Source organism: the organism of the source record quoted next, unplaced genomic scaffold (assembly GCF_019419815.1).
Source record: "Pyrus x bretschneideri cultivar Hongxiangsu unplaced genomic scaffold, Pyrus_bretschneideri_v1 Contig13, whole genome shotgun sequence".
Taxonomy (NCBI): domain Eukaryota; kingdom Viridiplantae; phylum Streptophyta; class Magnoliopsida; order Rosales; family Rosaceae; genus Pyrus; species Pyrus x bretschneideri.
In genome coordinates, this window is record NW_025999424.1 from 3,700,560 (window position 1) to 3,716,725 (window position 16,166).

General features: G+C 35.8%; 3 protein-coding genes across 5 annotated transcripts; 1 reads left to right on the plus strand and 2 right to left on the minus strand.

Annotated features, from left to right (window-relative positions):
- Positions 1 to 1,095: 1,095 nt before the first annotated feature.
- LOC125474783 lies at positions 1,096 to 3,206 on the minus strand. Of its 2 annotated transcripts, none has more exons than XM_048578762.1 (3): positions 3,083 to 3,206; positions 2,695 to 2,769; positions 1,096 to 1,931 (listed from the first exon to the last, which is right to left on the minus strand). In XM_048578762.1, the coding sequence occupies exons 2-3, from the start codon at positions 2,748 to 2,750 to the stop codon at positions 1,412 to 1,414; spliced, it is 576 nt and encodes a 191-aa protein (XP_048434719.1). In that variant the 5' UTR covers positions 2,751 to 2,769; positions 3,083 to 3,206; the 3' UTR covers positions 1,096 to 1,411. The 2 variants fall into 2 exon arrangements, with proteins under 2 accessions (XP_048434719.1, XP_048434718.1); XM_048578761.1 differs by having other exon boundaries at positions 1,096 to 1,934.
- Positions 3,207 to 9,269: 6,063 nt separating this feature from the next.
- On the minus strand, positions 9,270 to 11,024 carry LOC103950993 (40S ribosomal protein S19-3-like). The gene is made up of 4 exons (XM_009362264.3): positions 10,858 to 11,024; positions 9,990 to 10,080; positions 9,700 to 9,883; positions 9,270 to 9,584 (listed from the first exon to the last, which is right to left on the minus strand). The coding sequence occupies exons 1-4, from the start codon at positions 10,939 to 10,941 to the stop codon at positions 9,512 to 9,514; spliced, it is 432 nt and encodes a 143-aa protein (XP_009360539.1). The 5' UTR covers positions 10,942 to 11,024; the 3' UTR covers positions 9,270 to 9,511.
- A 295-nt stretch (positions 11,025 to 11,319) lies between these two features.
- On the plus strand, positions 11,320 to 15,063 carry LOC103950992 (probable mitochondrial-processing peptidase subunit beta, mitochondrial). Of its 2 annotated transcripts, none has more exons than XM_009362263.3 (9): positions 11,320 to 11,994; positions 12,399 to 12,563; positions 12,732 to 12,869; positions 12,965 to 13,116; positions 13,231 to 13,339; positions 13,745 to 13,843; positions 14,044 to 14,109; positions 14,415 to 14,524; positions 14,647 to 15,063. In XM_009362263.3, the coding sequence occupies exons 1-9, from the start codon at positions 11,320 to 11,322 to the stop codon at positions 14,735 to 14,737; spliced, it is 1,605 nt and encodes a 534-aa protein (XP_009360538.2). In that variant the 3' UTR covers positions 14,738 to 15,063. The 2 variants fall into 2 exon arrangements, with proteins under 2 accessions (XP_009360538.2, XP_009360537.1); XM_009362262.3 differs by having other exon boundaries at positions 14,415 to 14,522; positions 14,643 to 15,063.
- Positions 15,064 to 16,166: the final 1,103 nt, after the last annotated feature.

Consider the following 16,166-nt stretch of genomic DNA (forward strand, 5'->3'; position numbering starts at 1 on the left):
GAGCGAGCTTAATACGAAGAGAACGAACGAGTACAAGAAACAATTTCGTCCATATCCTTCTCTCTTCCTACTTTCCACTCTAATTTCTCTCTTTTCCCTCAAAATTATCTCTTCTCCAAAAGGCAACTGACCTTTAATACGTTTTTTTTTTTCATTTAATTACAGCAAAAGCCAAACCTTATTTTAGTGTTTGTAAATTTGGATCGAGAGAGGGAGAAGACAAAAGAAATGAAAACCCACATATAAATCAAAGAAATGATAAAAAAAAAATAAAAAATAAAAAATGAAGGATTTGGGTCTCCTCCAAAAAACACTAAACAATCACTTCAACTCCAAAAATCCATCAATCAAAAAGCAAAATTAAGCAAACCCAGTTCATAAAACCTACGAATGCAAAGGTAAATGTCGAAGAAGATGAGTGGGTTAGAGATAGAGAGAGAGAGAGCTCTTGTGCATATTCGAAATGTAGAGAAAGAGATGAGAGAGAGAGAGAGAGAGAGAGAGAGAGAGAGAGAGAGAGAGTGGATGAAGAAGATGAGTGGGTTAGAGAGAGCTCTTGGATGAAGAAGATGGGTGGGTTAGGGTTCTTTGAACTAAAATTGGGGAGAGGGATTTTCGCTCTCTCCTCACTATTACTTTTTCTACAAAATGAGAAATGAGAGCTTAAATTTCCAGATAAACCATTTATATGGGAGGGTAATTTGGTCATTTCAAGATGTAGGAAAAATCTTATTTCTGTCCCAAGATTAAAAAATTGTCATATTTATAGGTATTTCCCAATTTTATTTTTCACCTATACAGTAGGCAAATATTGGGTTTTTTGTGTTCTCCCTGTAACGTAGGTATATTATACATGTATTTTAACCCTAAGATGGAGGTATCATATATGCTTTCAATTTCATCGTTTTCTATTACCTTGTACAACACAATATATGAATATGATGATTCAACCAGTTGAGAATCTTCCTGTAACTATGAGCGGTACTACCCCTTCTTCTTCATCTCATCATGCGTAAGTACATCCTATATCTAGCTTTTTAGCTGCTCTTCTATACTTGAAACTACTCTTGCTTTTGGTTATGAACAAGTATTTTTTTAGGTTTACAGTTTTGATACTAGGCTTGCTCTTCTAATCATATATTTATAATATTGCACAAGCTGAGTTCGATATAGTTTCTTCTTAAATTATTATTATAAAAAAAAAAAAAGGAAAGAGAGTTTGAAACTATTACAATGATTTTGAGGAAGGGAGTTTCGAAATTATTACAATATTTAGGGGAGGGGAGTTTCAAAACCATTACAATAATTTAAGGGAGAGGGAGTTCGAACCCAGGATACAACAACCTATTCAATATAATCTAACTCAACAAAATAAAGAAAAATAATAACGAGTAAAAATAATACCCCAAACCTAAACCGTGGTAGAAGTTACTTGAGGAAGCTCATCAGTTTGTTCTTCAGGTTCTGTTGCAAAACGTTGGATGATCATATTCAGATAGTCTTCCAATTTATCAAATGTACGAACAACTAATGCAACTGCACTTTCATACAACGTTTTAAGGTATTCGCTGGCGTACTCAGCTACAACCTTCAAAAACCAACCAACCCAGAAGAATCCGGCGACTTTCCCTAAACCTGGCACGAGGATTACTATTTCCAAAATCAAGGCAAGAGTTCCAAAGAGGAGGCTAATCTTATTGATCATTGATTCTGCCAAATCCGAATTAGGGTGAGCTTGCACGTGGAGTATTCTAGAGGCAATTAGTAATCCGCCATAAGCAATTAGCGCAACAATAAGGGACACCATAGCCGGATAGTCTGTGTCGAATAGAGACTCATTTCTAGCTCCTTGCTTCAGTGGGAGGAAACCGCCTAGCATGACGATGAAGGAACATATATATTTATGCACCTTTTCAAAACGTTCTTTGCTTCTGCTGTTATATATGTATAATGAGAAAATTAAATAGAATTGCATTAATGAATTATCTACAATATTTAACTAATAAGAAAATACTAGAGATACCATATTTTTGTTGTGTACTAATATAATATGACAAGTGATGTGTACATACCATGCCAATTAATGAATTTATCTCATTATATATATAGTTAATGAGAAAATTAAATAGAATTGCATTAATGAATTATCTACAATATATAACTAATAAGAAAATGTTAGAGAGACCATATTTTTGTTGTGTACTAATATGATATGACAAGTGATGTGTACATACCACGTCAATTAATGAATTTATCTTATTAAATGTTGGTTATATAAATCAATATATATATATATATATTAATCAAACCGATATATCATCTAAAATCAACTAATTAAGAACATATGATATATCTATAAATTAATCAAGTCATTATATCATCTAAAATCAACTAATTGAGAACGTATGATATACCTATAAATTAATCAAGCCAATATATCATATGAAATCAACTGATTAAGTAGGTAGGTTGTAACAGAGTACCTAGCTAGCTGCTATTTTCTTCAATGTTTGTTAACAATGAATCGATCTAGAGTTCTAGACATCCAACGCTCTTAATTTCTCAAAAAATGCCTAGACTTATAAAGAGCTGAGTTGTATAGATTAATTGCTAATTAATGAGTTCTTTTTGGTCTCCCATCATTTTCCCCAAATAAAAGGCAAAATAAAAAAGGCAAGCAGAGTATACACTTACCCTTCTATTTCTGTATGTAGAGGTACACTAACAGCAACGTCTGGGACCCGATCCATCTGATTATATATGACACTTCTGTACAGAGGAACACAAAAACAAAATTCTTATCGAAGACTCGTCACACCTTCACACACACAAACGCAAGAGCTCTGTTTTCTCTTTTCGAAAACCGAGAGCTCTGTTTTTTGTTTTGTATTGTTTAAATTCCGGCAAAAGAGGGCTCCAAAACAGATTTCAACGAAGAATATGGCCAATTGCAGCCATCAAGGTTAAGACAGTACTTAAGATGGCAAGTAGATATTCAAATGGTACCATAACGGTCCAGTGGTGAGTGCGATTTGAGCTACACACAAAATGAAAGCACAAAAAAAGAAAAAAAGGCACTTACTTTTGTGAGCAGGCAAGGGTCGAAGAAGGGAAGGAGCGTGGAAGTCGTCTTCAAATGCAAATTAATGAACCAGAAACATGATTTTGCGAGTGAAAAAGTGCAACTGGGCTCTGTGGGAATGTTGGGCGGAAGAGAAGACTGTCTCTGATTATATTTATACCGGTGGAGACGAGTCACTCACAGGTAACTTACGTTTGCGAGTTACCGTAGGCTTTTTGGATTGTCTCTGATTATATTTAGAGATTATATTTACGCCGTGGAGTCGGCTGACTCACATGTACCTTCCTTTTGCGAGTCACCGTAGACTACTAGACTTTCTGGATTGTCTCGGATTATATTTAGAGATTATATTTTCGCCGTGGAGTCGAGTGACTCACAGGTACCTTAGTTACTTTTTGCGAGTTACCGTATACTTTTTGGTTTTGAAAGTCTACTGAAACTGACATATTGTGTGAATGTTCAATCCGAAAGCATTAGGAAAATTTTATTTAAATCCACCAAATTTTTTTCTATACTCAACTTAATCTTTAAACGTGAATTGTCTTTTTTACTCTATTGCATAATTATCATAAAGTACAAGATGAAGTTAACAATAAAACTAAAATTTATGAATAAATCCACATCCTATAATTGAAACCTATCATCATTCCTTGTTTATCTTACATTCATTCCGGCAAAACCCCTAATAGCTTTTATAATAAAAACAAAGCTTTAAGAAAAATATCAAATCAGGAAATCTTTCTACATCACTGGTCTCTGTTGGGTTTGGGTTTTCAAAATTCCATTTGGAAATTTGAAACTCCAGGAAAAAGATCAAATAAAAATTCATCGAAGCAAGTGATAGAAAAATTAAAAAAAGCATAAATCTCTATTTTTAAAGAGCTAAAAATTCAAAGAAATTTTAAACCCATAGAACCGTAGATCTTTCAGCTCTCAAAATGACATTAAGTTGTAAGAATTCAAAAATTTCAAGGAGGACCTTTTGAAGTTTTGTTGTGGGTTTGATTTCTGAAATAATTTGGGGTTGCCTTGCCTGTAGATTCAAATATTGGGCATGAGGCAGTGCTACATTGATAGGTTTTGCAAAATTGAAGGCAGAGATTTTGGCGACTGCATTGTAGATAAATGGGTGTATAGCTAAATTTACAAATTGAATTGGGTTTGTGATGATAGTTTAGGTAATAAATTTGGGTTTAAAGATATATTGGTATCTTAATTTAAAGTAATATGAGTGTAAAAAGTAAGTTAGGTGTAGAAAAATGTTAAATGAGTTCAAATAAAATTTCCCAAAACATCATTGTGTGAATGTTAAAGTGAGTTATTTGGTTTTTTTTTTTCAGGAAAAGGATCCTCGTCGGATATTTTTTCTGGGAATCCTGGAAATCTCATGATCGTGACCGTTCATTGTACATCGTGAGTCAATTTTCGTTTAATACTATTTATATTTAATTTTAAATTTTAAATTTTGAAATAATTCTAACCTCACGATGTATAATAAACAATCGCAATCACATAATCCTCAAGAAAAAAATCCGGCGAAGATCTTATTTTTTTTTTTTATGTGAACATATTTGGTTTGTTTAGTCGGCCTATATGGTTTGTTTAGTCGGCTTATTTGGTTTTGAGACTGTACACTGGAAGCGACATTTTTGTGGTTGTAATGTTCACTAAGCTACTCTCGTTGTAGATTGCGAGATTCTATACTGAAAGCGACTTATTTTTTTAATGTACTGTTCACTAAATACAGCATTTGTCGTTGAAAACAAATCTTTTTTTTTTAATGTACTGTTCATTAAATACAGCATTTGTCGTTGAAAACAAATCTTTTTTTTTTAATGTACTGTTCATTAAAAACAAATCTTTTTTTTTAAATGTACTGTTCATTAAATACAGCATTTTGTCGTTGAAAACAAATCTTTTTTTTTTTAATGTACTGTTCACTAAATAAAGCATTTGTTGTTGAAAACAAATCGGTCAAAGTGCGACTTTTTTTTTTAATGTACTGTTCACTAAATACAGCATTTGTTGTTGAAAACAAATCTTTTTTTTTTTAAATGTACTGTTCACTAAATACAGCATTTGTTGTTGAAAACAACTCGGTCAAAGTGTCTCGTGTTACTTAATATTACAGTCTAATAATATTTCTCTTTATTTGTAAGTGAGAGGTTTTAAGTTCGATTCTCATCAAAAGCGAATTTGAATCACATTATTACTAACTCATTATGAGGCTAAGCACACCATCTACCCTTTAGGGTTGATAATATCATTTGTTTAAAAAAAAAATATATATATATATATATATATATATAGGCAGTATAGTAAATTCATATAAACTAAATTTTACAATTTTTTTTCAAAACCTTACCCAAAGGGATCTTAACATCCTCTAATTTTGAAAAATAAAATAATTAAAAAAAAACTTCTCTCCCTAAGACCAACTCCAATGGTGGGCTAAAAGCCAAATTACCCTCCAAAATTTCCCCCCAAACCCACTCCAACCCAAGGGGAAATTTTGATCTAAATGTTAAATGCTAAACCAATGCCAAATTCCCTCGAAATTTAGCCTAGAAATCGGGGTGGACTCTACCCAATATTTATCGGAATTTAAATTTTTTTAGATTAAAATGTTTATAAAATTAATTTACGATAGTCTACATATTTATTTTTTTTAAAAAAAATTAATTTAACAAAAAAAATAGTCTAAGTTCATTCTTTAATAATCTCGGGCTAAAATTTTAGGGTAGAACGGTTGGAGTAGAAAATCTGTTTTTGGGCTAAAGACTAAATTTTTCAAGCTAAAAAATTTGACTTTTAGCCCAACCATTGGAGATGGTCTAATCCACATTCCTTTTTTTTTTCTTCTTCCTACTCCTTCCTAGTTTAAAATAAAAATATAAATTATTTTCACACACAAAATGTGGGGCATATACTAGTTAATATTAATAGAACTCTGGTTGTCGACTAAAATTCTAAAAAATTACTATTCTAACCCTTTAATTAAAACTAAATACAAATAATATTTATGAGCAATTTAATAATTACATGAACATGAATTTTACTGTTTTTTTACATAACTGCTAGAAGTCCGGACGCCTGCGCTGCGTATAAGCCGTCTTCCCTTCATTCCCTTCCTGAGTGCCACAGAAAAAGAATGTGGCATCTCCAGCAAGTTGCTGCATTGGAAACATTGGCAAAGTAGTTAGCACACACATATATGAATAAGAGTGCAGAATCTTTAGAAACACGGATGATAACTGATGGTATTTGTAGTCCTACAAGAAATTTTTCATTGTAACAGGAATACGAATGGTACACTATGTGTTTTTATGTAAGTAGTGAGAAATTTTATTTTTTAAGTTATTAACTTTTTAACACACATATCCTACTATTTATATAATGACACATAATATATCATTTTGTGAGATGGTCACACTGAAATATCTCTCATAGTTCCACAATACCGTCGTCGACTGTATTAAGGGCTGATTTGGTATTGTTGTGCTTTGAAAAAAAGATGCTTCTGCTGTACTGTGAGAATAAGCAACTGTGAAATAAAGCAGCAGAGTGTTTAGTAAACTTTTTTGTAAAAGTGCTTTTGAAAAAAAAAAAAAAAGTAGTATTATAGCGTTTGGTAAACTTTTATGTAAAGCAGATGTGAAAAAAAGCTGGTTTTTCAAAGCTGGGTTTTGCAGCTCCTTGTTTTTGCCTTTTTTTTTCATTCAAAACTGTGAAAAAAAAACTGAAACGGAATGTTTACCAAACACAAAAACAGCTCCCAGCTTTTTTTTATACCAATTTTTTTCAGAATCATCTCAGTACCAAACCAGACGTGAGAGCAGACTTCAGCACCCGCGCGAAGTGCGGTTGGGCTGTTTTTAGCATTTCTTTGACACCATTTAGCCTGTTTCTTAAAGAGAGCCACTTGGGATTGGAGCATGTTATTTAGTGGCACGTGTGGATGAAGAGGAGCCGATGAGAAATGCGGGGGTCAACACACGCAATATGTGTGTGCCAAGTGCTAGTTTGTAAATTAAATCAAGTGTCACTTATAATAAATACACAGGTACATTAACATCTAAATAAGGTCAAATCGGATAAATGGTTCTAGTAGGTATTTGAAAAATAATCCCTACAGTAAAAAAATGCTAATTTAAATCCGTGTAGTGTAGTGTAGTCTGTTAGCAAATTTAATCTAAAAATAATTTTTTCGTTAAATGTATGGGTAGAATTGTACTTTGACGTGGTGTCATGAAAAACAATATTTAGCATACTTGAACAATTGTTTTGGCTTTAGCATATAGATTGTACCACGTGTATAATGATTTTTTTTTATTTCTTTTTTTTTTTAAATTGAAACTTCGTAAAAATACACCAATATTTTGGCGTACGGCATAGTTATGCTCAACATATACCCAATTGCAATAGCATAAGTACCGCTACATTATCGGTTGGGTTGGTTTTGCAATTAAACTGAGTAACTTCAAGTTTCGTTTGGCAGCTCGAACTGTACTGACTATTTCTGTCGGATAGGATAAATAGCCACCGAATAGTACTGACTAAATTAGTCGGGTGTTTGGTGCAGTATCAGACTAGTGACCGTATTATTTGTACTGTGTTTGGTATTATACTAGATAGAAGGAATCAAACTTAAAAAAAAGAAAATTTAAAAAAAGTGAAATCATTTTTTTGTTCCCAGATCTCTCCGCACCCCCCAAACACCCTCCCTCTCTCTCCCTTATTCTTCCCCAACTGCAGAAGAATTCCAAATAATTGTTCCCCAGCTCTCTCCGCAACACCCCCCAAACTTCCTCCCTTTTTCTCCCATATTCTTCTTCCCCGACTAAATAATCCGGACATTTTGGTTGGTTTTATTAAGCGGGTGTATACCGTGTTATCCTATCCGACCGGTTAAATTAATCCGACGCTCATTTAGTATGATTGAACGCCAAACACCCGAGTCCATATAACTAATCTTATCCGATCTGCCAAACAGGGCCTCAGGCCCCTTAATTATTTAGAATCAACAAACTCTATAGTTCATTTTCAATGGAACATTAAGATCCGATTCATTGCAATAATTTATCATCTAAAATGTATAACTTTGTCACGTCCCGATCCGGAGATACCTCTAAGACTGACACGTAATTTGAGAGCCAGTGTCGATTCTAGATTAGTTTAAGGAGAAGAGAAGTTGGCTAGAATCATGTGTGTCATTCTCTTCTTCTCTCAACACCTCCAGTGGTTGATACCAAACTTTGTCATGCTTGGGCAAATTGATGATGTATGTGTCCTAAAAAAGGCTAGGCCTGGAAGGGAAGAGATAATGGGTACTCGAGCTCTTCCACATAGCGTACAACATTCGGTGAGAAGCTGGCCATGGTATCAGGGGTAGATCTTGGTACATGGGCATTCTGAGTTTGAAGATTATGACAACGACATTAAAATGCCATGGTCAGCTTCTCACTGAACCTTGCATCTGTTCAACAAATCCGGGCAATGACAAATGAAAGTGTTGTAGTCCTCATGACTACGCACTGTGATCATCGGGGGTTCAAAATGGGTATTGTAGTTAGTGCAAATGTTGGATGAACACTAAGATGTCATTTTTTAGTGTAAAAATATGTATTGTAGTTAGTATCAGAATTGATTTTTTAGTGTAAAAATATAATTTTTTGTTAAAGTAAACAGTACTGGGAGTTTTTCGTTAAAATTCTATTTTTTAGGAAAAACTAATGAAAAACGCTTAAAAACTTTGAGTTTTAATGAAAATGACAAAATAAAAGGTAAAATGAATAGTACCAGAATTGACTTTTTAATGTATAGATGTGATTTTTTGTTAAAGTGAACAGTACCAAAATTTTTTTGTTAAAATTCCATTTTTTGGGAAAACTAATGAAAAAAACTTGAAAACTTTAAGTTTTAACAAAAATGACAAAATAAAATGTAAGATAAACAGTACCAGGATTGACTTTTTAATATAAAAATGTAATTTTTCGTTAAAATGAACAATACCAAAAACTTTTCATTAAAATTCCCTCTTTTTTATCGGAAAGTTGAAGACAGAAGTCGTAGGTTTCTAAAAGTTTGAAAGAAACTTTGATTGAAACACAATCATTATTATCAATTGAACTGCGATCGAACACAAGATTGAAAATAAAAACATAGGCAGAAAAAAGGTTACATCCCGTGGACAAAACATTATAAAATATCATAACACAATTCAGATGATGTTTCAGAAGACATAAAGATCGTCAAAACACGGATGAAGTTCCGGGTGGAAAAAAAGGAGATTGCCAAACCAACTAAAATTAACAAAACAAAAAGCATGTTTCCCTCATAACATATTGCAACCTCGCATTCAACTAAATCGAATTGGAACCTAAAATTATAGAAATGCTAGTGCCCGCGCGGTTCTAAGAAATCCGTAGCTCATGGGGTTACCACAATCCGGCCTGCAACTTGGTCAAGATCGCGTTGACCGTTAGATGTGATTCTCCTCCCCCTGTCACAAGTTCAAAAGTAAAAATGCTTGGTCAGAGGCGAGGAAACACAACAAGCCAATGCTGCCCAACAAAACCTTAACAGTTTATAGATGATAAATCAACCACATCACTCACCCCTTTGGATCAACATCAACGATGTTCAATTTCTGTAACTGTTGGAGAATGTGTCGGGCAATAGCACCGCTGCTCTCGCAGAAATGTGGTGGACGACTTCCATTCCTCTGGCTTCCACCATAAATCCTACGAAAGGCACCAACACCAAGTCCTCCCCTCAAGTAGATCTTCCTTGCCATGGAGGCTGCACATTATTGAAAGTCACATCGTCAATACCACAAACAACGAACAATTTGGGAAACATAAACAAATAAGTACAACGGCATAATCAAAAGCGAAACAATGCTCACCAGCTCTGACATAGTACCAGTCAGGATCATAAGGAGCCAACTCCTTGAATCTTCCAGTCTTAACGATATCAGTCCATGGAGGAAGCTCAACCTGATCACAAACATCAAAAGTTCAAAACCAAATGGACTCATAAACACGGTATGGAAATGACATAATGAATAAGAAAAACACAGAAAATTACACCCTCGAAATAAGTTCAAAATCCTAAATGAACTTAACTAGAGAAAAATTCTACAATTGTACACAATATTAACAGAGCAGCTTGCTAAACGTAACTACATCAAAATCATCCAGAACAGCACAATCTACTTCGAGATCTTATTACTTCCGGGCTTGCAACACGACAACCACCATCAAATTTTCAAGTAAACAAAATATACGAAAAAGTAAGGGAAAAAAAAAACACGACAACCATAAGCAAGGCAAGATTCAATCAAATATGTACAATCCAATAAGGCAAATTAGATACTGCATAACAAGTTGTAATTGCATTCGCCACGGCATATTGACTAAACATAAATCAGCTACAATTTCAACAAAATAATGTAAATTTCCAAGCTTTCTTAAATGTTTCTAGAAAAATGGTTAATTACAAGCAACAGAAGCAAAAGGGCATCATTTTCCGAGTGTTTTCTATAATTTTCCTCCATTTTCTCGGAATCCAAACAAGGTGTTTAAAAGACAAAACACAAGTCAGCTACAATTTCAACAAACTAGTGTGAAGGTCCAAACTTTTTTAAATTTTTATAATAAAAAAAAAAAAAAACAATAACGAACATCAAAGGCAAAAGGGATCGCTTTCTAAGAAATTTTTATCGATTTTCCATCATTTTCTCGGAATCCAAACAGGGGGTTTAGTAGGAATACCTTTCCAGATCGCTTCAGATGGGCGGCGTAAGCCTTGACAAATTCGTGAGGGGAAACATCCTTCACAGTTTTCGCAGTCGCCATTGCTGGAAATCAGAGAGAAGCAAATTAGAGCGCCTCTGAGCTGATGAGATATGAGACTGAGGAGGCTGACGAAGAAGATGGCTCTCGCTCTCGCTCTAGGGTTTCTCGTTCTGCTTTCGCAATTTATTTATAGCTCTTTCTTTCTGTCGATTTGGGCCCTTTTTAAGACCCGACTGCCGAGTTTGACCCGAAATAATGGGCCTCGGATGAGGGCCCAATTTGTTCTGTTTCAGCCCAAAGCAAGGATAGAAACGACGTCGTAAAAGGTGTTTCGTCCCTTACTTGAACAGCTGAGCCTCTGCAATCGCAGTTCGCACTTCTTTGCCGTATTTCGTTTCCCCAAACCGAAACCCTAGAAGGCTTCTTACTGAGACAGCCATGGCGATGAAGCACCTTCTTACTACCCTAGCTCGCCGCCGGCCCCATAGACCGCCGTCTGCTCTCACCGCAGCCGTCCGATCCCAATCGACCTCACCCGCCGTCGCTACGTCACCTTCATCCCCATCCCTCCCCTCCCCTCCTCCACCAACCGCCATGATCTACGATCGATTGGCCGAGGGCGTCAAATCGAAGATCAAAAGGCTCGAGAACCCGGACCCGAGGTTCCTTAAGTACGGGTCGCCCCACCCTAGTCTCACGGACCACAGCCACATCCTCACCGCACCCGAGACACGTGTCACCACACTCCCCAACGGCCTTCGGGTGGCCACCGAGTCGAACCTCGCGTCTAAGACCGCCACTGTCGGAGTCTGGATCGACGCCGGGTCAAGGTTCGAAGACGACGAGACCAACGGCACTGCGCATTTCCTGGAGCACATGATCTTCAAGGGGACGGAGCAGAGGACGGCCCGTGATCTCGAGGAGGAGGTCGAGAACATGGGAGGTCACTTGAATGCGTACACATCGAGGGAGCAGACCACGTACTATGCCAAGGTGCTCGATTCCGATGTGCCGAAGGCCCTTTCGATTTTGGCTGATATCTTGCAGAACTCCAAGTTCGATGAGGACCGGATTTTGCGCGAGCGCGATGTGATTTTGAGGGAAATGGAGGAGGTAATCTCGTAAAAACTAAAACTTTTAGAAAATTGAGGTATTGGGGTTGTTTGGATTTTCGGGGATTAGTGATTTTCAATGTTGCCTGCTGTGGATGTGAAATTTTAAATGTTCAATAGCATTCAAAGTAACTTGATTTATATGAAATTTGTGAACTTTAATGAGAAAATGTTCCTGGATATATGCATTGATTAGATACACTCTTCTAGACTTGAACCGGACATTTCACAGTAGCTTGTGAACAATTACATATTTACTCTTATTTTGTGACTTGTATGAAAAACTTTGATAGGGATCCCAAAAACTGTTAAAGTTGAGGTTGCTTGTAATGGAAATGTACACTATCCAAGATTGGTTCATAATGCTTTTGAATAAATGTTCATATCATCGCCTTGGTACTGCAGGTCGAGAAACAACCCGAAGAAGTCATTTTTGACCATCTGCATGCAACTGCATTCCAGTACTCTCCTCTAGCCAGAACTATTCTTGGACCTGCTAACAACATTAAGACCATCTCCAAAGAGCATCTTCAGAACTATATCAAAACACATTACACTGCTCCCAGAATGGTAATTTAATACTTATGAATTTTTGTTTAAAATTTTTGTTTGTACTATATAGGAAAGCATGGAAGTGGTGTTGTCATTGCCCTTTGGTAGTACTTTACATGACACATTGATAATCAGGAGTTTGTTTCCAGAAGTTGACTGTCCTGTGCTTAACTTGTTCTATTTTAGGTTATTGCTGCTTCAGGAGCTATCAAGCATGAAGATCTTGTTGGGTCAGTTAAGGGTTTGTTCACAAAACTCTCAGGAGATCCTACCACTGCCGGTCAGTTGGTTGCGAAAGAACCTTCATTTTTTACCGGTTCTGAGGTAATGCATGTATCCTCTTATTTAACTTTTTTCTTGTACTTTGTTTTTGCTTTCTCTTATAATTTATACATTTCTATTGATGTTATGAAAATCAGGTCAGAATTGTGAATGATGACTTGCCTTTGGCACATTTTGCGGTTGCGTTCAGTGGTGCATCTTGGACTGATCCCGACTCTATTCCTCTAATGGTCATGCAAGCGATGTTGGGTTCATGGAATAAAAATGCTGGTGGTGGAAAGCACATGGGGTGAGCAATTTACATGGTTTTCAATATCTGTGGGTTGAATACTTGATATCAACTCTGAGTTTATATTTTTGAAGATCATGCTATGTTTAACTTTGGTTGCTTTGTTGTAAACAGTTCAGAACTGGCACAGAGGGTTGCCATTAATGACATAGCAGAAAGCTATATGTCTTTCAACACCAACTATAAGGATACTGGCTTATTCGGTGTTTTTGCTACTGCTCCGGTGAGATTGCCTTTTGTGATATGATTCTTAGTTGTTTTCACTGGTTATTTCTTTTCAACCCAAATTTTTTACTTGGGCTTAATTCTTCTGTTGAACACCAAGGAGTTGTCGACTTTGGAAGTAGTTATTGTATTTTAATTTGGAAATTTGGGGAACTACCGAGGAAGATTAGTCTTATTTTTAGTTCAAGTGGAATTAGGTGGAGCCGAAGGATGAAACTACTGGACAATCACCTAACCAATTATTTCTTCTCCTCTTGTTCTTTATCTCTATCTTTCTTTCCCCCTCCCTCTCCCTCCCCCTTTATTGTGATAAACAATTGTATATGTCTATTTATACATTACCAACTAGTTACTCATACTAATTTACTTCTACAACTCATATTGTGTTTTGTTTTAATTGCAGGCGGATTGCTTAGATGATTTGGCCTATGCAATCATGTATGAGGTCACCAAGTTAGTTTATCGAGTTTCAGAAGCTGATGTTATTCGTGCTCGTAATCAGGTAGCACTTGATTTCTAACTCTGCTTCACTTCTAGATTCATGCTTTCTTAAGCAATTATGCATGTTTTAATTTGTATTTTTTTTGGCGGTGCCCAATATAAAAATGGTAAAACAGTTATGTTCTCCTTTGGTCATTGCATGTTTCTGAACATTCCACCATATATAAGTTGACCCACTTATCGTTGTTTCTTTTCTGGCAGTTGAAATCTTCGCTGCTCCTGCATTTGGATGGGACAAGTGCCGTAGCTGAAGATATTGGGCGTCAGGTACTTTTTTCTTCCCATATAGAAACACTGTTGAGAGCAATCAGCTTCAAACAATTGGAGTTGCTAATTTGATCTAGTTACCTAGACCTGGGATGATTCCCCAAGCTTATTTGTAGTCTTTATAACATTTAATTGGAATTGGTATATGTTTGCTGGCTGAGTTTAATTGCTGTAATTGAAAATCGGTACTTAGTGTTGATCGTTATTGCCTAGTTCTAGTGACAATGTAAGAGTAGACTACAAGAACTAAGGTCTGTACTGGAAGCTGATTCTGTCCCTGTTGTTTTTTGACACTGCTTTTGCAGTTACTTACATATGGTCGAAGAATCCCCTTACCCGAGCTGTTTGCTAGAATTGATTCTGTTGATGCAAGCACCATCAAACGTGTTGCCAACCGATTCATCTATGACAGGGTATGAGTACAATCTGTTACCTAACTTGTCATAATTTATAATACATAAAGAGTATTCTCTCAACCTCGGAGATCATGTAACCAAGCCCTCATACTTGTGTTTGTTTCTTGCTGTTGGCAGGATATCGCAATTGCAGCCATGGGTCCGATTACAAAATTGCCCGACTACAACTGGTTCAGACGCCGCACCTACTGGAACAGATACTAAGCTCCTAGTTTCTCTTTGCCTTAATTATTTCATAATTGTCCTTCACGATCGATTTGGTCTTGGAATATTTTATCGCTTTTATGCGATTTAGTTACCGGCCGCGGAGAGAGAGGTATTGAAGGCTGGTATATTTCTTCCCTCACACCCACCCACAAATATGTTGTAGGTTCTCTCACTGTTTTGTAACACTTGCATTTTCTTCAATAAGCATCGACGACGATGACGACGACTGCGAATGTGAATGTGATTTGCTAGACGATTTTCCAAATGCGTTTCTATGGAGCTCTCTCGGCAATTTGTGAATAAACTTGCCAGATTATTTGGTTTACCTGCATTCATTATTTCACCAATTTTGGTGTGCAAATTAAATAGTCGACTTGGTAGCTCAACCGTCGCCTGAACTCATGCCTTGCCTACTGCCTTTTTAAATGTTTTGGAGGTCGAAATTCTTACTCTCGAATTGGGAATATTTGTTTGGATAGTTCCACGCGCCGACAAGAATAGCTCCTCCTGCCTTGTCAAAGCCGTCGTAATTTACTATCAAACAAGTCTAAAGCTTTTTGGCATGGCTGCCTTTAAAAGGCTTTGCCTTCCAACTTTTTGAACTATTACTCTAGTTGAAGCTAATCTTCTGAATTATTTTCATCAACTTTGCTGTCAAATACTACGACAACTTTACTTCAAGAGGGAATCAGGTGCTAGACTCATGTTGGCATTTGACGGTAAAGTAAATGAAACTTAATCGATGGCGAGGGGATAGCTAGCTAATTTCAAATAATTTAAGGGGTTAATATACCATAAATAATAGTTCGGAGGGTCAAATAACTATTACTACTTAAATTCACAATGTGATGTATATAGTCATGCATTTGATTATATCCATTTATAAACTACTATTCTAATCTATAGGGAAAAAAAGATTTGAACTTGAGTTTATGGGATAGACTTAACAAACTTTTCTAATCATATTTGTCTTGTAAAGCCTTGTTTGGTACAAAGGATTATATTGGATTGCTTCTGTTACATTTTACTCAATGCAAATGCCACAAGCTCCTATTTTGATACTATTATCATTTTTAATTTTATTAGACTTATAATTCCAAACTAATTAATTGAAATGAACTGAAACCCAAGTTGTTTTTATGATATAGGTTTAATCATATCTTATTAAGCCCTAATGAAAAATATCCAAAAAAGGATAGTCATGAATTCATAAATGGGAAAGATTAAAAGTTAAAAAGGAAACCCAAGGGCCCTCAGTTGAAGTGATTTTTAAGTATGTTGAGAATACGGCATGTTACTTCTAATGTCATAATACAAGTAGTTAGATACTTTAAAAAAAAAAATTTAATCACTTATATTATAATACTTAATATATAAAACCGTGTTTTCGGCATGCTAAAAGTTTCTCCAAAGTCGTCCACACAACCATTTGCA

Bases quoted from the DNA above. Each gene is read 5' to 3' on its own strand.
- LOC103950993 (XM_009362264.3), bottom strand. From the start codon at position 10,941: ATGGCGACTGCGAAAACTGTGAAGGATGTTTCCCCTCACGAATTTGTC. The intron at 10,081-10,857 runs GTATTCCTACTA...GTTTGTGATCAG, and splicing joins ATCTGAAGCGATCTGGAAAG to GTTGAGCTTCCTCCATGGAC. The intron at 9,585-9,699 runs GTGAGTGATGTG...AACTTGTGACAG, and splicing joins GTTGATGTTGATCCAAAGGG to GGGGAGGAGAATCACATCTA.
- LOC103950992 (XM_009362263.3), top strand. From the start codon at position 11,320: ATGGCGATGAAGCACCTTCTTACTACCCTAGCTCGCCGCCGGCCCCAT. The intron at 13,117-13,230 runs GTGAGCAATTTA...TGTTGTAAACAG, and splicing joins GGTGGTGGAAAGCACATGGG to TTCAGAACTGGCACAGAGGG. The intron at 14,525-14,646 runs ATGAGTACAATC...GTTGGCAGGATA, and splicing joins CGATTCATCTATGACAGGGT to TCGCAATTGCAGCCATGGGT.
- LOC125474783 (XM_048578761.1), bottom strand. From the start codon at position 2,750: ATGGATCGGGTCCCAGACGTTGCTGTTAGTGTACCTCTACATACAGAA. The intron at 1,935-2,694 runs GTAAGTGTATAC...CATATATAACAG, and splicing joins CTACATACAGAAATAGAAGG to CAGAAGCAAAGAACGTTTTG.